At 43.9% G+C, this 25,377-nt stretch overlaps 2 protein-coding genes and 1 long non-coding RNA gene across 8 annotated transcripts in view; 1 reads left to right on the top strand and 2 right to left on the bottom strand.

Moving 5' to 3' along the window:
• The window catches only part of CEMIP (cell migration inducing hyaluronidase 1), a 167,059-nt gene extending 156,540 nt beyond the window's left edge, over positions 1-10,519 (top strand). For 5 of the 6 annotated variants that reach the window (XM_082198302.1, XM_082198301.1, XM_082198300.1 and 2 more), the window contains exons 25-29: positions 2,219-2,423; positions 3,313-3,396; positions 4,365-4,522; positions 7,838-7,938; positions 8,945-10,519. In XM_082198302.1, coding sequence (XP_082054428.1) covers positions 2,219-2,423; positions 3,313-3,396; positions 4,365-4,522; positions 7,838-7,938; positions 8,945-9,072 — 676 coding nt within the window. In that variant the 3' untranslated portion in view covers positions 9,073-10,519. Of the gene's footprint in view, positions 1-2,218; positions 2,424-3,312; positions 3,397-4,364; positions 4,563-7,535; positions 7,939-8,944 lie in introns of those variants that run through there. The other variant, XM_082198304.1, reaches the window with a different exon arrangement.
• LOC309518606 overlaps positions 1-25,377 on the bottom strand; it is a 106,637-nt gene that overhangs the window by 66,216 nt on the left and 15,044 nt on the right. The gene's annotated exons all lie outside the window — the stretch shown is intronic.
• MESD (mesoderm development LRP chaperone) lies at positions 16,200-22,651 on the bottom strand. The gene is made up of 3 exons (XM_082198853.1): positions 22,424-22,651; positions 20,206-20,438; positions 16,200-18,165 (listed from the first exon to the last, which is right to left on the bottom strand). The coding sequence occupies exons 1-3, from the start codon at positions 22,604-22,606 to the stop codon at positions 17,901-17,903; spliced, it is 681 nt and encodes a 226-aa protein (XP_082054979.1). The 5' UTR covers positions 22,607-22,651; the 3' UTR covers positions 16,200-17,900.

Below are 25,377 nucleotides of genomic sequence, written 5' to 3'. Positions count from 1 at the left end.
CACGATTTCCTTTGTACCCTCTGTTTTTTAAAATAATGGGGGTCTAATGGTATCCTCATTGGGACTTGGGGGGCGCTGTGGGTTAAACCACAGAGCCTAGGACTTGCCGATCAGAAAGTCGGTGGTTCAAATCCCCGTGACGGGGTGAGCTCCCATTGTTCGGTCCCTGCTCCTGCCAACCTAGCAGTTTGAAAGCATGTCAAAGTGCAAGTAGATAAACAGGTACCGCTCCGGCGGGAAGGTTAACGGCATTTCCGTGCGCTGCTCTGGTTCGCCAGAAGCGGCTTAGTCATGCTAGCCACATGACCTGGAAACTGTACGCCGAGTCCCTCGGCCAATAAAGCGAGATGAGCACCGCAACCCCAGTCGGCCACGACTGGACCTAATGGTCAGGGGTCCCTTTAATGGTATCCTCAAGCACTGTGCATAGAACACTTATACAGAATCAGACCATTGCATACCATCCAAATTTCTCCGATGAAAAAAGGGACTTCCTATTCCATTATTTTTATTATTCCCTGCCCATTTGCACTAGGTTGCCCCAGCCACTCTGGGTGGCTTCCAACATATATAAAAACACAATAAAACATTTAAAAACTGCCCTAAACAGGGCTACCTTCAGATGACTTCTAAAGGTTGTAAAGTTACTTATCTCCTTGGTTCGGGGGGGGGGGTCACATAGCTCCATACCCTCCAACATTTCTCTGATGAAAATAGGGATGTCCTAAGGAAAAGCAGGACATTCCAGGATCAAATCAGAAACCAGAATGGCTTCTGTAAATACGGAACTGTCCCTGGAAAATAGGGACACTTGGAGGGTTTGCCACTGGCCTCTAGTTCAGTACTGTCTACACTGACTGGCAGCAGCTCTCCATGGCTTTGGGCAGGGAATCGCTCTGGGGCTGCCCAGGAGATGCTGCCAGGGATTTAACCTGGGACCTTCTGTGTGCAGTGCAATGCTGCACTACCGAACTGTGGCCCCATCGCAGAAGGGAAGTACACAGTCGCTTTGTTACATCTGGACCATCGGCTTGGCAGCAAGGAACCAGCGGTAGCTGGGCAGCCAGCTAATGGGGTGTTGGCACTAGCAGTGAGCTGCAGTGTGCGTGGCAGATCACTGTGCCTGCTGGTCTTCAGCCACCTGCTATCTTCATTTCCTCAAAAATGCCTTTGTGCCTACGTGGGGCCTGGGGCCACTTGGAGGAAATGAAAATGGGAGATAGCTGGAGCTTTGGCTGCCAGAGAACTTTGCTTCATGCCAAGCTGCCCAAAAAGTGTTGTTTTGTTTAAAGCAAGCAGGCAGCAGTGGTAACATGGAAAAGTGGAGGTCATTGGCTGTAGCAATAAGGATTACCGTATTTTTCGCCCTATAGGGCACACCGGCCCATAGGGCGCACCTAGTTGTGTTTTTTTTTGGGGGGGGAATTATTTCCCCCCAGGCGCGGGGCTAGGGCGGGGGAAGCCCGAGCTTCCCCCAACCCTAGCCCACAGAACAGGCTTGCGGACAGCAGCCCGAAGCCCGGGGTGCGCTTCCTGAAGCCTGGAGAGTGAGAGGGGTCTGTGTGCACCGACCCCTCTTGCTCTCCAGGCTTCAGCGAAAGCCTGCATTCACCCCATAGGACGCACACACATTTCCCCTTCATATTTGGAGGGGGGAAAGTGCGTCCTATAGAGCGAAAAATACGGTAGATAAATAAGATCAGCCCCAACACCCAAGTTTTGAAAAGAAAAAGCTGGCCATCAGTGGCAGTGAAGGGACTGGGTGCCGGCTGGGAGATTTTGTACAAAACAGCTGAAGGGCACCAAGTTGGTGCTGTCTGTCTTACATACACACTTGTAAAGGTCAAATTTCTTGAGCAGCCTCTAATAGTATGAGATGTAGAAGTTGCACCTGGAAGTGAGAATGATGCATAAGAGAGCACCTGCCTGGGATGGATGAATAGAAATGCATAATTCACACATAATTCATTTAAAGCACACTCAATGCACATATAAAGCTCCCCCCCCCCCAAAAAAAAGATGTTTCCCCCTTCCAGAGATACAGTTCCAACATCCTTAACAAACCGGTTCCCAGGATTCTTTGGCAAGAGCAATGCGCTTTAATGGTGCAGTGGAAGGGTTTAATATCTGCCATTTTCAGGATGAGCTTCATCCTGTTCCGGCTACGGCAGCGTCACAGAGTCAGGGACGCTCACGGCTCTTCCATCTTTTCCCAAAGGTTGCTGTTTCTCAAGTTAAAGGCTCAGCACGAAAAGGAGCCATTTGCCTTCTGCTCCGTCAGAGGTTGTGAGCGAATCAGGATCAAAGCCAACATCCCCAGGAAAGCAGGGTCCAGCGACTGCCAAGCGAGAGCCTACCCAAAATATGAAGAGCAACCTTCAGTGGATGTGCCGATGCCCAAAAAGTTGCCAAGCACACACCTGGTAAAGTAGCTGATTTACTGTTGCCATTTTCCTAGGTCTTTGTTTCTGATTAAATCAGTGGATAATTTTCCTTCTGGAAGCTCATCACACATACAGTGGTACCTCTGGTTGCAAACGGGATCCATTCCGGAGGCCCGTTCGCAACATGAAAGGAATGCAACCCGCAGCGGCGCATCTGCGCACGTGCGGGTTGCGATTCGCCGCTTCTGCGCACGTCATTTTGTGCATCTGCGCATGTGCGAGTGGCGAAACCTGGAAGTAACCCTTTCTGGTACTTCTGGGTCGCCGGAGGACACAACCTGAAAAAACGTAACATGAAGCAAACGTAACATGAGGTGTGACTGTACTTCAGTCCCATTTTATGGGCAAAGTCTTAGTTTGCCCAAAATGGAAAATCAACATTGCTGTTGAGAAACTAGGAAGCTGCTACATACTGAATTAGATCATTAGTCCACCTAGTGTAATATTGGCTACACTGGCTGGAAGCAGCTCTCCAGGGTTTCATCTTTGCTGTGTGCTACTTTTTCAAGGGGGGGGGGATACCTGGGATTATACCTTTAGGGTAGGGGGAGCAGTGTACAACAGCTCTCCTCCACTGGCTGTCAGAAGCTATTGCAAGAGGGGGTCCAGAATGCGCTCTATTTGCCTCCAAACGTTCTGAATGTCCCTTGTCAGATTTGTAGATCACTCCACGTAAGACTCCCCAAAAATTGCCAAGGAGTTAAATTTCTGGCAAGACGTAAACTGGGGACGCCTCATTTGAAATAATGAACCACAAAATGTGTGAGTGTAACTGCCAGAATAAATGTATGTTTGGAAAAAAGCATGTCTAGAAGAATGGTTTTGAAAGTCAATAGATATACCAACTTTATTTTCTGTTTGAAACCAGAACAAGGACCATTTTGTAGAACTGAAGCTGGACAGCTATAAGACCAAATACTTCCATCTCAGGGATGATTTTGCGTATATCTCAGTAAGTCTTTCTTTGCCCTTGAGTAATATGCTGTATTTTTAACACACTCTGTTTTAGAAACTTTTCATTATATTTTAACATAGCCAAAAGTCGTCTTCTATGGGGCACAATTTGTAACAGAATATATATAAAATACGCAGTCGAGGAAAGAAACTCGAAATAATTGAGAAAACTAACAGATCTAACAAAGGCTTATCTGGAAGAATCTATATTTGTTCCTGAATTCTTTTAAAGTACTGTTGAATGGAATCTGAATGGATTTCGTATTACTAGCAAGGCAAGTTGATATTTAGAATTGGGCTTAATTTTCTACCAAATCATAATTATAGCTGGACTTTGATGTTTGATTTTATACATGAACACACGCTCCTTGGTTGGTATAATTTTTTTTTTTTTTTTTTACATTTCGCTGCAATTTGGAACCAGTCTTATTTTCATAGCAGCAATAAGCTTGCCAATTTGTTGCTTTCTTGTCCTAATGCCCAACAAGACTGCCTTTGAATCAAAGGGGGGGGGAGGGGAGGAATATCCTGTAAGTTTTTAATATGCTATTATTACTCAGTGCTTTGGTCTGTTGGGACATCTCGCCAGCCTGTTTTGCCACATCATTTTCTAGCAATACTTTTGAGCATTACTTGTTCAAAAAAAAGTTTTATGGGGTTGCTAGATACTTTATATTTCATTTCCCTGCCCCCTTTCCATCAGTGTTTCCAGATGCTTAGTACATATGAAAATGGGGTGTGTGAAATACATAAATTTTGACTAATTTCCAGTGTTGCACCTTAAATCAACAACACAAAGTTAAACGTAAAAGTTTGAAAATTTTCATATTTCGAGGTCTGCCTCTTTTTCTTTTCTTTCTTTCATACACAATATTTCAAATCAGCCTCTACTTCTGAAAATCCAAAATTATCAACTGTTACTGCTCTGGTCTCCCTGATAACAGCAAGAACTGATTTGTTTCCCAGGTTGATGGCAGGAAGTTTTATCTCTCCGAAGATGGTATCCAAGTAGTTGTGATCAATGGGCATGATGGGAGATTTGTTGACCGGATGAATTTCAAAAACTCTGTTCTACAGGGAATCCCAGCACAGATGATCAACTATGTCAATAACATTCGGGAAAAGTAAGTTAATGAGAAATGAGGGCATTCAAGTTCTGGAAAAGTGGATAAACTCTTTGAGCAACATTGGGGAAAAAACCCAACTGTCATGCAACAAAGTTCGATGGAAGCTCTTTGCCCTGTCCCTTGGATCCAGATCCAACCACTTGTGGGCCAGAAGGTGTTGAGGAGGGAACGTCTCTTACTGGAACCTTACATGTAATACCTTGAACTGTGCAGGTGGCTCCTTATATACTTGTGCTGTGTATATGGTGTTCTATGTTGTCAGCTTTAATTACAGAGGTACAGTGATACCTCTGGATGCGAATGGGATCCGTTCCGGAGCCCCGTTCACATCCTGAGCAGAATGCAACCTGCGTCTGTGTTGCCACTTCTGCGCATGACATCATTTTCAGCATCTGCGCATGCACGAGCGGCGAAATCCGGAAGTAACCTGTTCCGTTACGTTTCCCCACCCAGACCCTGGCTATACTGCGAAGCAGAATTCACACTAAAGTGAGTTAGGGATACAGTGGTGCCTCGCAAGACGAAATTAATTCGTTCCGCAAGTCTCTTCGTCTTACGGTTTTTTCGTCTTGCGATGCACGGTTTCCCATAGGAATGCATTGAAAATCAATTAATGCGTTCCTAGGGAAACCGCCTTCAGACCAGGTCCGGGGACAGTCTGTCCCCGGACCTCTTCTGAAGGCTGGGGGGGGGGGGGACAAGGGCTTTTCTTCCCACCCCCAGCATTTAAAAAAACCCTGGGACAGCGGAGGACTTCTCCGCTGTCCGGGGCGATTTAAAAGCCCCTGGGAAGGCAGGCAGGGGGGACAAAGACTTTCGCCCCCTGCCCGCCTTCAGGTGTCCCCGCCCCCTGCCCCACTTCGGAACAGCTTTCAGAAGTGGGGCGGCTGGGGCAGGTGTCCCCGCCCCCCGCCCCACTTCGGAACAGCTTTCCGAAGTGGGGCGGCTGGGGCAGGTGTCCCCGCCCCCCTCCCCACTTCGGAACAGCTTTCCGAAGTGGGGCGGCTGGGGCAGGTGTCCCCGCCCCCCTCCCCACTTCGGAACAGCTTTCCGAAGTGGGGCGGCTGGGGCAGGTGTCCCCGCCCCCCGCCCCACTTCGGAACAGCTTTCGGAAGTGGGGCGGCTGGGGCAGGTGTCCCCGCCCCCCGCCCCACTTCGGAACAGCTTTCCGAAGTGGGGCGGCTGGGGCAGGTGTCCCCGCCCCCCCTTCGGAACAGCGTTTTAAAATGCTGGGGGTCGGGAGCGAAGCGCTGCCGACCCCCAGCATTTTAAAATCTCCCCGTGTCCCCATTTTAAAATCTCCCCGTGTTCGGCAGCGCTTCGCTCCCGACCCCCAGCATTTTAAAACCTTCCCGGGACACGGGGAGATTTTAAAATGCTGGGGGTCGGCAGCGCTTCGCTCCCGACCCCCAGCATTTTAAAACCTTCCCGGGACACGGGGAGATTTTAAAATGCTGGGGGTCGGCAGCGCTTCGCTCCCGACCCCCAGCATTTTAAAATCTCCCCGGGACAGGGGGAGATTTTAAAATGCTGGGGGTCGGCAGCTAACGCTTCGCTCCCGCCCGCCAGCATTTTAAGATCGCCCGGGGCAGGCGGGGGGGAAGGCAGGCGGGGGGGAGCAAAGACTTTTGCCCCCCGCCGGCCTTCAGAAGAGGTCCTCTTCTGAAGGCCGGCTGTGGGCGAAAGTCTTTGCTCCCGACCGCCAGCATTTTCCTATGGGCTTTCGTCTTGCGATGCAAGCCCATAGGGAAATTCGTCTTGCGAAGCGCCTCCAAAACAGAAAACCCTTTCGTCTTGCGGGTTTTCCGTCTTGCGAGGCATTCGTCTTGCGGGGTACCACTGTACCGTATTTTTCACTCTATAGGACGCGCTTTTTCCCCTTCAAAAATGAAGGGAAAATGTGTGTGCGTCCTATGGAGCGAAGACGCAATAGCCCCGCGACCCTCTCCCGGCTGGAGAGGTGACGCGTGGCTATGGCAGGAGCCTCTATAGCTGCGCGTCACCTCTCCAGCCGGGAGAGCGCGCGCGGGGCTAAAGAAGCACCCCGCGAACCTCTCCCGGCTGGAGGTGACACGCGGCTATGGCAGGAGCCTCTCCGCTGCGCCTTTCCGCTGCTCCCTGACCTGCTCTTTGGGGCTGGTGGTGGGCTTCCCCCCCGCCAGCCCCAAAGAGCAGGTCGAAAGGAACCTGAAGCCTGGAGAGCGAGAGGGGTCAGTGCACACCGACCCCTCTCGCTCTCCAGGCTTCCAAGGTAGCCGCCTGAACGCACCTTAAACGGCACCTTGTTTTAGAGCAGGAAAACAAGAGGGGGAAAGTTCTCCCCCTCTCTGTGCAGCGCCTCCTGCCGCTTCACTGAAGGGGCGCTGGGCAGAGAGGGGGAGAAATTTTTTTTCTTGTTCTCGCCCCTCTAAAACAAAGTGCGTCCTATGGTGCGAAAAATACGGTATTCAAGGACTTAGTTCAGTCTGCATTTGTAAGCAAATCAGCATGATTTGCACTCAAACTAATGTGGATCAGAATGAAGTTCTTCTTTGGGGTTTTGCACCGAGTTTTGCGGCATAGATCTTGGCTCAAAATATGCCCCCAAATATTTATTCTGGGGTAAAATTCATACAAATCTTGCGATTCCCCACAAAAAATAAATCTGTGCAGAATAACGCAGAAACAGGATGCAACATATTTATCAATACAGCACATACAAAACAAACATGAACCAGAAAAAGGACTTGATTTGAGAGTGGAAATTGCCCCATCCTGGTTAATGTTAAAGACAGGTGTGGTAAATCCCATTCTGCACTAACCCTCATTTAATAAAATGTACCAACTGTGTTACTGGTGGGGAAATAAAATAAACCTCAATGCGGTTTACAAATTCATTGTTAGTTACGCTTTTTGATACGGTATTGGGTAGGCATTTGCTGTATCAAGGCAAAATGCATCCAGAGATAAAAAAAAATAAGTCTGTGTTCTGGCACGTATGGACTAAGCATTCTTGGGATGTATGGAACAGCTGGAAAACCTAGTGGTTGTAGATGTAGCCTAACAAGCTAACAAGCCATATGCTGTCGTATAGCAGCCATGTGATTTTCTCATTGCTCCTGCAAACATTATACATACCGTTTCTGATAACAGATGTAAGGTGACCTAATTGGATGTGCTTGTTAATCTTCAGAATAAATTATGCATGCCTGGCAAGACATGATTGAATTGATACAGGGACCAGCACCCCAGAGTTGCACCAGTGGTAGCTTTTACCAAATTAAATCACTCAGTGGAAGAATAGATGGTTATGGATGCCTTTGTCTCCTGTAGTTCTATAGTGGTGATGACATCTAAAGGAAGGTTCGTTTCAAGAGGTCCGTGGACTACCGTCCTGGAGAAACTTGGAGCACAGAGGGGCTTTAAATTGAAAGGTAAATAGCTATTTTATAAAGGAACCTTTGTTATAGTTACATTTCCTAGAATCAATAGGATGTTTAAAAGTGTTGATCATTTCAGTTTACTGTGTTCTTCAATCTTTGGTCCCCAGGTGATCATCCTTGACCGCTGGCTAGGGATGATGGGAGCTGTAGTCCAACAGCTGGGGACCACAGGGCAGTGGGCTAGAGGAAGTGTTGTACCACTTCAGATTTCAGGCTCAGCAGAACTGAGCTGCTGGATCTCCACTGAGTTTAAAGATGCGAAGGCTTAGATAATTCATGGGGAGAGAACAGTACCTCAAAAAGCAAAATAATTTTTTGGAAGGGAGAATACCTCTTTAACGAAACAGGCAGCACACCTTTGGGCTTTTGTGTTGGAATGGCACTCTGAAATAAGATACTGAAATCAGGTGGTTGTTTTTTATTTAATGATTTTCAGATTTCTTTGCATCCCCAAGTGTGCTTGCATTTTTGTTGCCAAAGTTTGGGTTCTTCTCATTTGGTCAAGACTTCAGTTTTCAGGGAGAGGCTTTCATGCTTTGAATAGCTTCTCTGCCTCTGTTCCTTAGCCATGCCTGCATCCTCTTGGCCTTGGTGGGATCTTTCCTGATCTGCATTATACATTCCAGCCGAGCTTCCATTTTTGTGGTTTTAAGCATTCTCCAAACATTATGGAGACCCCCATAAGCATTCTCCGAACATTATGACCTCCTGACTTTCATTCAACTTCCTTTTTTAAAAACCAGTACCTTCATTTTTGAGAAGCCTCCCCTTTTGAAGTCAAAGGTGACTATGTTGGACTTCCTTGGCAGCTGCCCACTTAGAGACATGTTGTATTTGATAGCACCATGATCACGGTTCCCAATTGGTTCAAGAAGACTTATATCATACACCAGGTTCTCAGCACCATTTAAAATTATGTCCATGGTTGCCTCCTTTCTTGCTGGTTCCAAAGCAGTCATTTGGAGGTTCTCAACTATCCTTTTTTCCTTTCGTTCAGATAAAATGGGTTTTGTTGGATACAAGGGCACCTTCCGGCCCTTCTGGGTTACACTGAAGACAGATGACGAAGCAGTGAGGATTTTCCAAGCTCTGCCAGTTCCAGTGGTAAAGAAAATGAAACTGTGAGAACGTGACCTGCATTGTGTGTTCCTGCTCATTAGCACGCCCTCAATGGGAAATGTGTTGAGGCCCAAGGCGTGCTCAAGATGTATATTTTGATGATGTACATAGAAAAAACCTTATTGTGAATGGGTTAAATGGCCACATCAGACAACCAACATTCCGTAGGCAGTCCAGGATACAGTTAGTAATAGGTCTGTTCCTCTCGCAAGCGTATTTGTGATAAGAAAGGTTTGATTTCACATCATGTTGCCTTGGTGTACTGCAATGGTCTCCTTCATGTCTGTCCATAGGAGTCTCAGGTTTTGAATCAGTAGAAATGTACAAAGTGTTCCTTCTCCGGTCTCAACTTTCCAGTCTCAACTTTCAGACACCTACTCAGGAAAAAACATGCACTTCTAAGTTGAGCTCCTGGCTATGTATATATGAAAATTTAAGCATAAGTCAGTATCAGACACAATGGCAAAAACTGAAAATGCTTTGTTGGTCTCCTCACAAACTTTCTGGTGTGCTGGCATTCAATGTCAGCAGGACACTTCATAAGCACCGACTGATATCCTATTTCTGCCTGTGCAGCAGCGATCCACTAAATATCTGAATGCCGCAGTTGTTCAGGGTATTGCAGAGGTTGCTGGATCTTCACAAAGAGTCCCTTGTGACAAAGGACCAAATCACTGTGGCCAAGGATCAGCTTATGAAGGACAAATGTTATCAGTTTCTCAAAGAAAAAATTGTGCTTGGGTTTCCTGCTACCAGCCACTTTTTTATTAATAAAGCACATCAAAGTATGTCCTCCTCACCCTGCCAATATGTAACTGCTTCAGAAGTGAAGCTGTCACCCAGAAAGCTTTTTTTAAAAAAGAATTAAAAAGGGAGGAGAAAATATTTATGGGTCATCAACAAACTGCCTTCAATGTGTGCTTTTTTTAATTGAGTGACTGACTGGTCTCTACTAGTAACTGACCATTCGCAATCTGTAAAATTGCTTTTCAAAGGTTGCATTGTAGAAATACTGCTTTCTGAGAGCCTTGGGGAGGGTTGTGTCTGTGTGTTCGTCACTCCAAGTATTCTACCCGAAATAGCTGGTCCTTTTTCGGAACTAGATGTATAGTGTTTTGTATATTTTCTTAAAGCTCCTGCTGAAAAAGATTTAATTTTCTATTAATTTATTGCAAAAGGCACAAAGAAGATTAAAGCTGAAGAGATAAATGCTGTTATGGGAATTTTTTTTTTGTACAATAGGGTAAGGTCATGGAAATGTTCTTCAGCTAATCTGCTTTGCACTTGAAAACTTCAAAGGGCTGCAGAATGTGGTACTTCCCTTGGCAGCCTGTTTTGTATGAGGACAAAAACTCTTGGAATGTTACTTCCAAATGTTTTCGCTTACAACTTAATTAACATTTAGTTGTTTGGAATACACATTTATTGGAATAAAATTTCAATGCAACTCTTACATGCGTGTGTACCGTTTATTGTGTTGGATTATTTTATCACAATGAACTGATAGCCACAAACAATTGATCTAAACCTGCCAGCAAAATGCACATTGCCAAGTCTAAAGATGGTGTCATGTCACTTAGACCCTACCCCAAAGGTGTGTAGCATCAGTAATCCCACCATGAGACTATTTCCCTTTACTGCCACAACCCTCCATGGCAGGAGGCCCTTCAGAGCCAGAACCTTGACTTATCCAGGTATAACTGCTTGTTTGTTACGCTCCCTCTCCTCTCCTCAATGGAGAGGCCAGCAAAGAGCGAGGAGAAACTGTGCTGACATTTGCAATAAAGACCATGGCTCCTTGTGTAGGTACCATGTTACCTGGTCAATTCTTTTCTCCAGCTTCTCGTGCAGAAGGCTCCATCATCACCTGCTTTACAGGCTAAAAAGTCTGACTTTGAACATGGTAATTCTGTCCCTCTTAAATGAGCAGGGCCAGCCCAAGGTACTTTTGCCACTTGAGGCACAGCACAAAATAAAACAAAAACACACACCCCCTTCCATACACAGAAGCTGACAAGCTCTCTTAAATCAAAGGTGAACTCAAGCAATCTTCACTTTCCCAAACGAGATAACCATCCATTAAAATTCACACTTCCAAGTTTTGCAATACAGTTCTCTAGCCACATAACGTGTACAAAAATGTACACAGTGAGGTAAAGTGTGCATTTTCTTTTGCATATTTTCACTAACATACAAAAATGCATTGTATTAGGGGAAATCGCTTTGCAAAAAAAACCCCATGTACTAGGCAAAACTGCATTAGGAGAAACTCACATTAAAACACTGGTGAGTTTTCATGAGAATTTGTTTTAAAAAATAACCTCGAACTGATATGAAAATGTGGAAAACGAGAAAGAATACTAAAAATAAAAATAGAGAAACTGAAGTTGACAGATTCGCCCATCCCTAACCTGCACTGTTTGAATTATTTTATATTGTTCACAATCACAAGATTCCCATGCACAGAGGTGTTGTAAGCCTCCTCTGATTTTTTCATGTCTGGATAGAGAAGTATATATACTGAAGGCACCAATTACAAAGGGAAGGGTGATTGGTTCCTTACAACAAATTGGTGCATATTCACCAATGTGCCCTATAGAGCAGAAATGTAAACAATCCTGCACTTTGGTCCCAAGCAACTGAAATACCAAGGGCAGAAATCCTGTCCAAACTGCTGCTCCATCTCAGGCATGTCCAACAGGTAGATTGTGATCTACTGGTAGATCACCAGACATCAGTGGTAGACCGCAAGATGCTTAGTGGACCTCTCCCCAAGAAAGCTTTGGTTCCCCTAAAATAAGCTCAACAACTTTACCTCCCCCCCCAAAAAGCTCAACAACTTCGCCTGTCAGTAACAATGGGTAGATCACAGCCAGTATTTTTATAATGTGAGTAGATCACAGTCTCTTTGGAGTTGGACGTGCCTGATCTATCTAAAATGACAGCCCTGCCTGGGATTTTTACTCAGTCACTGCTCCTTTCTACAAATCTAATTCACACACTTAAAATCACCACTGATATTTTAAGTTTAGAACAGAGATGAAGCGCACAAAACTCACAGCGTGTGGGTCTAAAGAAATCAAAATTTGAAAACCTGGCCAAGGCACTTGAAAACTTGCTAGGTGGCCATTCTGGAAGGGAAAGCAAGCAAATACAATCAGACTTGGACTTCAACAGCAGAAATTTACTGTGACATTTCCTTATGCTTGACCACCCTCTAGTGGTTCGCTGCTGATAACAGAGCATATCCACCACCTACATCTCATAGACTTAAAAGATTTAACTCCAGACAGAATTCCCGCTGCTATAAATGCAAGGAAACCCAAAGAGAAAGGTAAACTTGAAAGATGAACACATGATCTCTCAAAGATGCAAGCAGCAGCTGCAGAAACATCCTGCCAAAGCTCCAGGCACTCATAAGGCAAGAGGAAGTTTGCTTAAGCAAAGAAAAGCTCTCATGGGATCCACCTGACGGACTTGACTACATGAAGAGAACGGCACACATGGTCACACCAAGGCCACTTCCAAGGGGTTTTAACGCTTGAAATAGTCAAGCTAGCTGGTGATACTTTAAAAATGCAGCTAATTTCTTATTTCTTCTGTATTTACATAAACACAGTAAGAACAACCCAATATTGCCTCTCTCCCCCATGCCCCTATCCCTTTGGTGGGGCTTATTTGAGACATTTGGCTCTGAAGATTGGGGAAAGTAGAACTGTTTGTTGGCTGTCAGACTAGTGAAAGTTATGAATAATTTCTTTTATGTAACTGACCGTCAGAAAGTTGGAAGGTCTTTTCTCCCTTCTCCTTTCCCTTCTTTCATCCTTCCATCACTCTCTTTTTATTTGGGGTCCTCTGTTCTGGGCCATTATCCAAGGATTACACGCACTCAAAGCTGGTGGAAGAGCCCTGTGTGAGAGGCAGGGAAAGGAAGACTTTCCAGAGTGAGAAACTGAGAAGAAAATTCCCAGGTGAGAACTAGCAGAGTCCACCACTTTCAGTCTGAGACGAGGGTTAAGAGACGACTTTGAGAGAGGAGACTGCATTTTTCTCTTCTTTCTCTTTTTGTTTTTAGTTTCTTTTATCGTTGTATTACGAAAAAGCTTTAATAAAATCTTGAGGCGCCTTATTTTCTGCAACTAACATTGCGTGTTTACTCAGAAGAAGTTCCACTGTGTTCAGTGGTGTCTGTCTCCTAGAAAGCGTGTTTAGATTTGCAGCCCATGGGTGGAGGTGGTTCCTGGGAAGGCAACCATCATAACCCAGTTAGGGTAGGAAGCTTGTGGTTATTCTTGACCTCTCTAACTTCATGCCATTTAAGCCCTTATTGCCTTAAAACTTTATTAAAGTTTCATTATTGTAAGCCTGCACCTTGGATTCATTTCCATGCAGCTAAATACCAAGTGTATCATGTGATCAAAAACCACAAGATGGTGTCCACTTCAAACACGCTACAAATATTTTCTAGCTGGGTTCTAGAACTACTTCAGGCTCACTCTAGAGCTTGTATGCCTCCCGTGGAATTTGTTTTACTTTTAACAGCAGACTTCTGTCATTCAACATCCAGAAGAATATGTTTAAAGTTAAAATGAAAAGAAAGAAAGATGTTAACTGATTAATTTTATGAGAAAATTAGTTTTGGAAAACTGTTACAATGATATACACTGAAACTCAGCTAGGGGGATTTGAGGAAGTCAAGTAACAATGTTACTAAGATTGGATTAAGTATAACTAAGATCTATGTTTCTTTCAAAATTTTGGAAAATCAATAAAAAAACTTGGGGAAAAAACAAAAAACATCCAGCTTCCTCTAAATGTTCAGATTAAAAACATGTTTGCCACATGACGTAGGGCCACTGTCAGAGACATGGGATTTACAAAAGCATTAGGGAGATAAAAAGGTAAAGGTAAAGGGACCCCTGACCATTAGGTCCAGTCGTGATCGACTCTGAGGTTGCGGCGCTCATCTCGCTTTATTGGCCGAGGGAGCCGGTGTTTGTCTGCAGACAGCTTCCGGGTCATGTGGCCAGCAGGACTAAGCCGCTTCTGGCGAACTAGAGCAGCGCATGGAAACGCCGTTTGCCTTCCCGCTGGAGCGGTACCTATTTATCTACTTGCACTTTGTGCTTTCGAACTGCTAGGTTAGCAGAAGCTGGGACCGAACAACGGGAGCTCACCCCGTCATGGGGATTCGAACCGCCGACCTTCTGATCGGCAAGTCCTAGGCTCTGTGGTTTAACCCACAGCGGCACCCATGTCCCTATTCGGGAGATACATAGCAGCTAATTAGAAAAAAGGTACATTTTTCCTGTATTTATGTAAACTCCTACATTAATAGTGTTCTGTGTACAGAAAGTGTTCTGATTTATGGTACTCATGTGTTTTTCCTGTTCCTACATTTTCACCATTACTTGAATGAGTTGCCCTTTAAGTCCCACCCGTCACTCACCAAATCTGCTACAAAGAACAGAATTACCTCTGTCTCTTCGCCGCAGTGCTGACAAGAGTGGATGTCACTGGCCATACGCCAACCGAAGAGATGAAAGCAAGATCAGATTCTCTGTCAAAGAAAGCTTTGTCCTTGAAATGGCTGTAGGTTTCACAACAATGGCATTAATCAAGCTGAGAAAAATAGTTTCGCTCTGGCTGCTCATCTACTTACCTGGGTATGAAAGCTGCCTTATACCAAGTCAGGCCACTAGTTGGTCAAAGTAATAGTTTTCTCTATTCCAACTACTAATGGGTCTCTAAAGTTTCAAGCAGATGTCTTCTCAGTTGTGTTAAGTCCGCTCTCTTTCCCCTGCCTCCCTCCACTTGAATTGGGGAGTCTGCACATGCAAAGAAGATGTTGGAGTTATGGGCCCCATAAGTAGAAAATGTCTAACAAATTAAAACACACCTGATTGCCCTTAAATAGTCAAAGAAACTGACAAAATCAATTCTGAATAATTCATCTTGCAGAGCCACTCTTCTATAACTTTCAAACCAGAGAATCGGGATGCTAGCTTCACAGAACTGAAATCTGCATAAAAATCAATCGCCACAATTGCAGTTGGGAGTTGTGTGCAGAGCAGTCACATGACCTTAGCAGAACCAGAAGACCAAGGCACGATACAGCTAACGATTAAACCTTGCCAAAAAAAAAAAGTCACCAAGAATTGCTAGCCTGAATGCCCACATCTAACCTGGTTAGTCATTTGGAACACACGGATGGCTTGAAAGAGGCACACACGGTTCCCAGCCAAAGGCAACCAGATGATTAGTGATCTTCAAGGCCCAGTGACTCCAACACAAAAGTATTCCCCTCCACTAAAATCAGAGGGATATAAAGTATGTGAATTTGGTTGTTTCATACCCTGCATTTTCTTACTGTCCTGGAGGGCATTTTGCAGCCTGCTAAGCTGCCATCTATGCTTATGCCTTTTGTTTGTGTCCTAAAAAAGCTGCCACCTAGTCACCTGGAAGAAATTTTTACTCAGCACCGGTGACCAGCCAGCTTTTCCTCAGGCACACAAATTTAGCAGGCAGCATATTTGAAAACCGGCATCTTTTTAAAAGCACATCTTGCATGTGAGTTTTAAGCGCCTCTGAACAACAAAAAAAAGCATCTACATTTAGATTAGTTGGGTAGAGCATGAGACTCTTAATTCCTGGGTCATTGGGCAAAAGATTCCTGCATTGCAGGGGGTTGGACTAGATGACCCTTGGGGTCCCTTCCACCTCTGTGATTCTATTTCTCAACATTTCCCTGTTCTTTTGTAACAGCAGAATGGAAGGCAGGAGTGCCCTTTCAAAGCAAAATCCCTAAAAATCAAGTAAAAATGAAATAAAACCCGGGGGGGGGGGGGGGGAGGTGGAATAAACAGAAGTCTCAGGACAAACACAGTACTCAGCTATTCATTAACACTTAACCTTTCATCTCCTTCAGAACCTTGAATTAAGCCAGGAGAGAGCTTTTATCAATGGTATTCATATATAAATGGTCCAAGAATCAAAAGAGGATAGAAACCACTGAAGGCTTTTCAACATCTGAATTTGGCACTTAATGGTGCCACCTAGTGGCCACTCTGAGCAGATACAGACATCACAAGACAGCTGTGTCCAGACACAGGACTCCATGTGTCAAACAGAAATTTGTTCTGAAAAAGGTACAAATTTATTGACATTCCGGAGGGAGTGTTCATGGTGACAGCAATATTTCCCCAATTATCTACCAACTTTATATATGAATGAACAAATTAGGGCACCCAGAGTATTGGAAGTATTTTTGGCACCAGAGAAATACAAGCTATATTCAAAAAGATCAAACGTGGCCTGATCTAATATGGTGCGGTGTCCACAAATTGGAAATAAACTTATGCACCAAGGCAGTATTCTTTCAAATTAACATTAAGAAGGAAACCAGCACAACCTCTGTGTTTAAACAGAGTAAGCCCCCAGTTTATAGTCACTGCAATTCTGGAATGCCTTGAGCCCAATTGCAATTGAATAGCTTAACTCCAAAAGGGGCTTAAGTCAATTCTGACAAAAAAAATCCAATTTTGGCCTGTAGATGTTTGCCATGAGTGCTACAAATAAGGGACGGGGGGGGGGGGAGAGAACTTGTATAAAATTGTATAAAAGCCTTGAAAATCGTGTTGGCATTCAAAAAGACTGTACAGTGGTACCTTTATACTTGAACGGTTTGACTCCCAAACAATTTGGCTCCTGAATGCTGCAAACCCGGAAGTGAGTGTTCCAGTTTGTAAACATTTTTCGTAAGCCAAATGTCCAACATGGCTTCCGATTGAGTGAAGGAAGCTCCTGTAACCAATAAAAAGCTGCACCTTGGTTTTTGAACCGTTTTGGGAGTCGAACAGACTCCTGCAACAGATTAAGTTTGACAACCAAGGTACCACTGTAGTCAGAAATAATTTTCTTCCAAATGGAATACTGGTCAAAATTGATTTAAGAACCTTTTGGAATTAAGCTCTTCAATCAGTGTCAGGGTTAATTGCATATTGATACATTTGCTATTCTTGTTACATTCCTCTTACTGGATTGGCTCAGCCTTTTATCACATGGCTCAGCCTACTGCCAGATGTTCTAAACTACAACTTCCAACAGCCACAGCCAGCATGCCCAGTGCTCTGAAAGTGATGAGAGTTGTGGCCCAAAACATCCGGCAGACACCAGGTTGAGGAAGGTTGGAATAAGTGAACTGGCCCACCATTAGTCTATGGAAACCCTAAATCTGTTAATTCAATAGACAAGTTTATTCCCACTTCAGCTGGGCATTTGACCACCAGCAGTGAAACCAACTTACATAAACACACTCATGGCATGCATCAAACCTGTGCTTTCCAGAATCTGCTTTGGCACCACAGCTGACACTCTGAGATTGCCACTTTCAAGAAGGGGTATCATTTATTTTCATTAATGAAAATATTGCAAAGGTAGAAACTCCTAGAAAGTTAAGTCTTGTTTCTTATCGCCAACGAAACGTTCACCTTGTTGACTCCTCCAAAATAGCTGACAGCAGAATTCCTACTGCAACAGCTCTTCCCCTCTCATCCTTGGAGGAATGTTCGTAATACTGAAGGTGCTTGTTTTAAACTTTTAAACAGACAACTGTTTGAAAAAACCCAACTGCTTGAAAGTAGACAAGGCACAATATACCAACTCCAGATCTAAAAGAAGCAATCCACTGATGTTAAGCATTAACGTTGCTGTTACTGAACAAATGCCTCTCATTAATAAGTAAACTGGTCCCTTGATTTGAAACCCAGAAAGGCCACCCTATTTTCTCCTTCCTAAACTTCCCACCAAACCTCCTCTACGGTCAAATTAACTTATCAGAGCTCTTCTTTTGGTTTGGTTGCACGGTTGTCGTCTTTGAGGGGTCCATGTTTCTTTTCAGTATCTTTTTTCTTTTTGGATTTTTCGGGCTTGGTCTCATTTTTCCCTTTTTCGCTTTCCTTGGCTCCTTTACCAGGGTACACCTGACCTTCCAGTGTTACGTCCGCACACCTCTCCTGTTTTATCAGAAAGTCTTTGATCTCCCACGCATAGCCTCCGTCCCGCAGCATAAAGATGGCACGATTTGAACCGACGATAAACCTAGGTTTTAAAAGGGCATCCAATTAGTGCCTGGCCTTTGATGTATTGAAAATTTATGTTTTAGGTAGTGAAGAGCCTCTGCCCCACCTCTTGCAAAAAAAGGAACGATAAATAACCCCAAGGATTAAGTGGCATGTTGCATTTCTTAAAAGCAAGAGGTGTTTGTCTCAGAATGGGGGGAAAAACAAAACTTGCACTGCAGAATTTATTACCTTCATAAGTAAGAATATTATAATTTACTACCTTGTGAAAATACAGCCTATTGCATTTCTTATTCAAATTTATGGTAGAGGGGAGACACACAGATGCAGCAAAAGAAGAGGAACCTCAGGCACAAGGTTGAATGTGGCCCTCCAAGCCTCCCTATCTGGCCCTTGGAACCATTTTCATCCTGCACTGGCCCTGCTTTGCCCGCTGAATGTTATTGCCTAGCAAAAGAATCTGTCCCTGAACTGTGATATGGCCCTTTGCCATAGGGTACGTGCAGAAACTATCTTACTGTAGAAAGGTAAAGTTTGCATTTGTTTCTCTGCCTCTTTTTGCCTCTGGCCCAGCCCACGATCAGCATGTGCACTCTGGATGTTGCCCAAAAGGGAATGCGGTCACTGGATTGAAAAAGGATCTCCCATCCCTGCTAGAAGAGATGGGTCTCAGCTTTATTTTAGATGTAAGGGAAAAATGCAAAATATCTGGCTAACAAATGCTTAGGGGTTAAAAAAAAAGCCTCTACGTATGCTAATGTTAAAATGTTGGCTTCTATATTAAGATTTCATAGGAATTTATCCTTGTAGTACACTTAAATAGCTCCATGTTGTCAAAGCTGGATAGCTGGGTAGGATACAAGTGAAGTCACGTACAGTAATCCCTCCTACTTCTCTCAAGCATATTTTTTATGAGTTACACCTATCAGGTGCAGATATTTGGTTCCATGGCTTTCTTGGGAGGAGCTGAAAACAACACAATAAAGAGCTGCTCAGTTCCACAACAATTCCTCCCATAGAATGGTGGAAAATTCAGGAGAGGCAAAAGGGAGCACTTCTTCACACAGTGCGTAATTGAACAGCAGAAATCACGGCTGCCAGATGTGGGGGAGGCCACCAATTTGGACAGTTTTAAAAGGGGATTAGACAAAATTCATGGCAGCTAAGACTACAGATAGCAACCAGTCACAATGGATCCATTTCTCCCTCTTATACTGGAAGTAGTATCTCTGAATATCAGCTGCTGGGGAACAGCAGCAGAGTATGGTTGGGTTCGTGTCCTGCTTGCTGGCTTCATACAGGCATATGGTTGGCCACTGAGGGAAATAGGTATCTGGACTAGATAGGGCTTTGAGAAGGGTGGCTTTTCTTACATCGTTTCTTCAAATTCCAATCGGGGGTGGGGACACACACAGACATATTTGTATCCAAAGGGACAAACAGTGTGAGAAGAATACTACCTATAAATAGCCACAAACATCCATTTTCACAGCCCACTGGCAAATTGTAACAGGTTTTAAAGTCGACTACACTTTTCCAAACTAATCCAAGTGTGTTTCTACGACAGTTAAGTCCTACTATGTTCAATGGGACTTATAAGGTAGGTTTATATTAGATTGCAGCCATAATGGGGCCTAGATTATTTCCTTCCTCATATAGGAAAATATGAGACTATTTCAACAGTTTATTTTTACCAAATGAATTTATTTTTTTTACAAATTTTTAATAAAATTCCACACTGCTTTAGACTGCACTCAGCAAGAATAAGCACTGGGCCTCTGTCTCAGGAGGGGGAAGGTTACATCAAAGGAAAAAGACAAAATAAAGCTATTAATTATGATAACTTTATCCATCTTCCTAACTGAGCATGCCATTCTTTTGAAAACTTTTAAACAATTTTTCATATCCTCATTAATACAGATCAAAATACAGGAAAGAAGGTATTAATTTCAAACATGCAGTAATTTAGGTGGTCATATATATAAACACAGCCCATACAAAATGAAAATTAAACCAGGCAAGTGAGGGCAGGTGTGCAACTCCAAGACAAAAATCTTACCTTTGTACGTCATAGTTGGCATTGAAAAGACTTCCCTGCCACAGATTAGTAATTTGTTCTGTCTCTTTTTCTGTAGGTTCTCCTGACACAGTGACAAACATCATAAGAGTCTTCCCTTTCTTGGTCATCTTCAAGATACTCTCAGGCTTGCCAGGGTCAAGTTGGGAAAAGTCTATTGGTGCAGATGGACGCTTGTGCTCAGGAAGATCTCCTTCTTCTATATCATCATCTTTCTGTGTTGGAAAGAAAATACAGGAACACTTAAGAATGCATTGGAACAGGCTGTTGTATCCTGATGCAACAAGGTATGTCTTAGAAAAATTAGGGTTATTGAAAGATCTCAAGTTTAGAAGACCATGCACACTTTGTATGCCTATGTAGAAACTGTTTGTCTAATGCAGCTTTCTACTTGCTGAAATAACAGAACACAACTTTTTTCTGTTTCAGAAATAGAAATCTGGTTTTCAATTTAGCACTCTGGATGAGTGCATGGCATTACTTTATGTGCCAAGCAGCTCACTCAACAAGATAGTTAACAGCACCAGAGATCACGGAGGGTCTGGATGTGGGAAGCAAAATGAAATATTAATTCAGATAAGGGAGCACTAATGAGAAAACTAATTTAAAAATAGGTATTCTACCTACATGAAACTCATAAGCAGTTTCAGACTACTCCTGGATCCAGCTTTGCATTTAGACAGGTGGGGGCAATTAACCTGGGAAAAGGTTAACCTGCTAATCACATGTGCATTGGTTACTAAAGAAATTGGGCTGCTGCAATACAGCCTATGTTGGGCTACCCCTGAAGAGTGTCCAAATGCCTATTAGTGCAAAACGCAGAGCCAAATCATATGAAACTGCTGCTTTATTCTGCTATGCAAAATGCACTGGTGGTTGTTACTACAAAAGCAAAGAGGGGTGCTAATTACTATGGAGTTCTGCTTATAGTCTTTTAAACTCTTCATTAGGCCTGCTTCCTGTTCCTTATTTCAGAGAACAGTTCCTAATTTAAACTTTAAAGCCCATACTCTGCTCAAAGCAGCATGCATATACGAATCATAGAATTGTAGAGTTGGAAGGGACCCTGAGGATCATCTAGTCCAACCCCCTGCAGTGCAGGAATAGGCAGCTGTCCCATGCGGGGATCGAACCTGCAACCTTGGCGTTATCAGCACCATGCTCCAACTGAACTATCCAGGCGCAGTCTTGCGCTCTCTCAAGAACACACACACATATACATATATCATAAAACAAACAAGCATATATGTATAACATAAAACAAAACTGAAACAGTTCAAGCTACTGAACTTAATGTTACTTTTATGAACCTGAAAACTGCAACTTAAGTTTCACGCATTGCAAGGACAGTACACCCCAGTAAAAGTACTGGAAGTGTTCTGACTTCCGTAATACTGTACCTGGTTTTCTTATAGTCTCACAGTGCGGTTGCCAACCCTACTCTTCCCCAATGAAGACCAATACACTCCACACATGCTCAGAGGCAGCCTCTCCTTCAGGACTATTTCCTCACCACCCCCACATTCAATTAAACGAGCTCTAGGCTGGACCCTCATCCCCTTCAAACCAACCTCTCTCCCCCTATTCCCCCTTGGCCTGTGCCCACGCCCTACTTGGAGCACACCCACTGAAATTAATGGACCGGGCACACACAAGTCACACATGCTTTCTGCTACTGCTGATTTTAATCATCTCCCGAATGCTTTTAAATGTCTTGCTTTAATCTGTCCTTTTTAAAAACAACGGAAAATGTTTTTGTTTTACATTAAAAAAAAAAGCAGTTGAGAAAAATTTATACCCTGCTAAATGAATAAATAAAAATAACTTAAGCCTGGATAGCTCAGTTGGTTAGAGCATGTATAGGGAAGTTTCTTCATGTGTAATGTTATATTATGTTTGTGTGTGTATACATATAGAGCTACATATATACATACATATATATGTATGCATATATATGCACATATATGTTGAAAGCAGCCCAAAGTGGCTGGGGAAACCCTGTCAAATAGTCGGGGCACAAATAAATAAATTAAGTAACAACCCTTGGCGAGATACAACCCTTGGCGAGCGCAACGAACCTGCACCCCAGCCCCAAATCCTTGCCAAGGAACTAGACGAGGAAGACGGTGGGGACCCCTCCCCCGACCCTCACTCCCATTTTGGGGTCCCCGCTGCGCCCCCTTTCACCTCACGGACATACCTCCCACTGCTCCAGCAGCCGCGCCATGTCGGCGTCGTTGTAGTCCCGAATGTCCTTTTTCTTCTTCTTCTCCTTCTTCGCCTGCTCAGGGGACTTTTCCTTCGGCTCTTCGGCCCCGGAGGCCGCGGCCGCCAAGGCACACAGCGCCAAGACCAGACCCAGCCATCGGTAGGCCGCCGCCATCTTGTCCCGACGCTCGACGCCGCCGGCACTGGCTGGAGAAGGTTCTTCCGCCCCGATCCCGCCCCCTTGCCAGTTCTGCGCATGCGCCGGGAGGGAAGTGGGCGGGGCAACTAGATTTGAAAGCTACAGGCGGAGGAGGGTGGGTGAGTGAGTGGGAAGGTGCCGGAAGGAACGAGGGGCAGAGGGCTGTACCACTTCAGACTGCGGGGGGACCGAGACGAACCATGTTTTCGAAATTGAATAAAACAAAACTCCTTTCCCTTTACATTTGTTTCTGAAGGGAAAGAGGAAACCATATTTCTGGGTTGTGGAACGCCCTAGGATCTTTGGATGAAGGGCTGAATACAAATTTAATAAAAATAATAAAAACAATAATACCAATAATAAAATATAATTATGATGGTGGTGATAATAATACAGTAATATCGTATTCCGTGCTCCCAAGACACTCAGAGAAGCTGAGAACTGTAGGTGCAGAATCCAGCCAACCATGCAATCTCCTTAATGTCTTTTCTTATTATTTTAAATTTATATACTGCCTTTCCATTTCCAGAAGAAATACTATGGTGGCTATCAAACACATGAAGGCCAGTAGCAAAATAATAGGAACAAAACATTTTATACTTAACAAAGCCTAGCAATTATCGAAATTCTGTGTTTTTATTTTATTTTAATGTTGGTCTATCTAGCCCAGTATTGTCTATTCCCACCATCCCTGACCGCTGGTCCCACTAGCAATGGATGATGGGAGTTGTAGTCCAAAAACAGCTGGAGACCCAAGTTTGGGAAACCCTGGTCTACACCGACAAACAGCAGCTTGGCAGAAAGATGGTACAGTATATGAATAAAATAACTAAGTATCTTTTCTGTTTCCTGATGTTGTTGATGTTCTAGGTGTTGTGTGTGTGTGTTTCCCCCAGGGAGAGATTGTTATTTGCTGAGGCCAAGACAGCCAAGACGACAACAGACATCACTGAAAAAGGACAGCAACTCCCATCAACGTAGCTGTCAATGTTTCCCTTTTTTTAAGGGAAATTCCCTTATTCCGAATAGGATTCCTCGCAAGAAAAGGGAAAAGTTGACAGCTATGCCCATCAACCTCTCTACTGTGAGGATCCCAAAATTACACTGGCTTGCTATAGCTAGGATTGCTCTGTTAAGTTACTTTCCCAAAAGCAGCAGATAGATATTTACTTCTGAAGAAGAAAATAAAAGTATGTAACTTTATTAGCGCTTTGTGCACAGAAAAGTCACCAGTTTGCTGTACAGACAAACATCATTTTACGCGCCAAATGCAGGAACACAGCAGACAATGTCTGGATGCCTTTAGTCACAACGTCTTATTAGGCTGAAAAACATAAGGACTTTTCAGGGCAGTCTGCATGGATAACATGACTGATTAAAAAAAAGAGTCACCACCATGAACAGGAATTTGCAGGCGCACCCTTAAGGCCTTTTTTAAAAACAAAACAAAACATCAAAGGAGACTACACTGCACAAGCACAAAATAAGCGGACCCCCACCCTTCCTGAGCTGGACTATATAATTGAAGTGTTATGTCCTGCAGTGACTCTGGGTGCCTTCCGGAGTATATAAAAATGCTTTAGATTGACTTTTCACAGAGGCATTATTTGTATTCTCCAGACCCATAGATTAGCTATAATTTTTAAAGTAGCCCCATTGCTTTTGATAGTACCATCTCCATTCACACTAAATCATGCCTTGAAATGGCAAGTAGAGCTTAATTTAGTTGCCGAAATATACATAAACATGCCATGGGAGAAGGTGTAGCCCAACGACAAGACAAGGCGCTTGCACGATGAAGGTCCTAGGTGGAGAACCAGTGGCCCACCAGTGGACTCCAACTCCCATCAGCCCTAGCCAACGGTCAGGGATGATGAGATGATGTAATGTTTTTGATTTTTTTTAAAAAAAAATACAGTTTTAAAACTTTTCTGTTTAGGTGAGCCTACCTGGACATGCAATATTAGGCACATTTGTTTCCAAAACTGTTGGTTTTATCTGTATTTTCACAATTTTATACATCTACTTGCTTTTAAAAGTTTGCTTTTAATTGCTGTTTTTAACGGATCATAGAATAGTGGAGTTTGAAGGGACCCCATGGGTCATCTAGTCCAACCTCCTGCAACGCAGGAATCACGTCTAAAAATCCCTGACGATGACCATCCGACCTCTCCAGTGAAGGAGAGTCAGCTTATACTATTTTATGTAAACCACTGAGATTTTCTTCATTAAATCTTGCTAAATAAATAACTAGAAGTAAATAAGTTATCACATCCTAGTTTGTGAGGGAAGTGGGAAAGATACATGGAGCAGGGCCTAGATCACGGTGGGGACCCCTGTTCTCTCCTTATCAAGCTTATTCTTGCTTACCTCTCAGGGATACATTAAAACACTTTTCTTGAACCATGCTTTCATTCTCCCACAGGCCTTTATGTGCTCACAGCTTGTTAAATTGTGGTCTGCTAATTATCTTTTATCACACATTGTTTTGGTCATTTTATGTGGACTGTTAACATCTCTGTAAAGCCTGGGCAGCTTCCAACAACTAATGGCAGAATGCTGATACAGTGGTACCTCGGGTTACAGACGCTTCAGGTTACAGACGCTTCAGGTTACAGACTCCGCTAACCCAAAAATAGTAGCTCGGGTTAAGAACTTTGCTTCAGGATGAGAACAGAAATCATGTGGTGGCAGCGGGAGGCCCCATTAGCTAAGTGATAGCAGTTCGAAAGCATGTCAAAGTGCAT

The sequence above is a fragment of the Podarcis vaucheri genome (assembly GCF_965113315.1).
Source record: "Podarcis vaucheri genome assembly, chromosome: 14".
In the NCBI taxonomy this organism is placed as follows: Eukaryota; Metazoa; Chordata; class Lepidosauria; order Squamata; family Lacertidae; genus Podarcis; species Podarcis vaucheri.
The sequence above is the reverse complement of the archived record's forward strand: the minus strand, read 5'-3'. Positions and strand labels throughout refer to the sequence as shown.

Coding starts and splice junctions, on each gene's coding strand:
- MESD (XM_082198853.1), bottom strand. CDS start 22,606: ATGGCGGCGGCCTACCGATGGCTGGGTCTGGTCTTGGCGCTGTGTGCC. Junction 20,439..22,423: donor GGCTGCTGGAGCAGTGGGAG/GTATGTCCGTGA, acceptor TTTCCAACACAG/AAAGATGATGATATAGAAGA. Junction 18,166..20,205: donor GCCAACTATGACGTACAAAG/GTAAGATTTTTG, acceptor TTTAAAACCTAG/GTTTATCGTCGGTTCAAATC.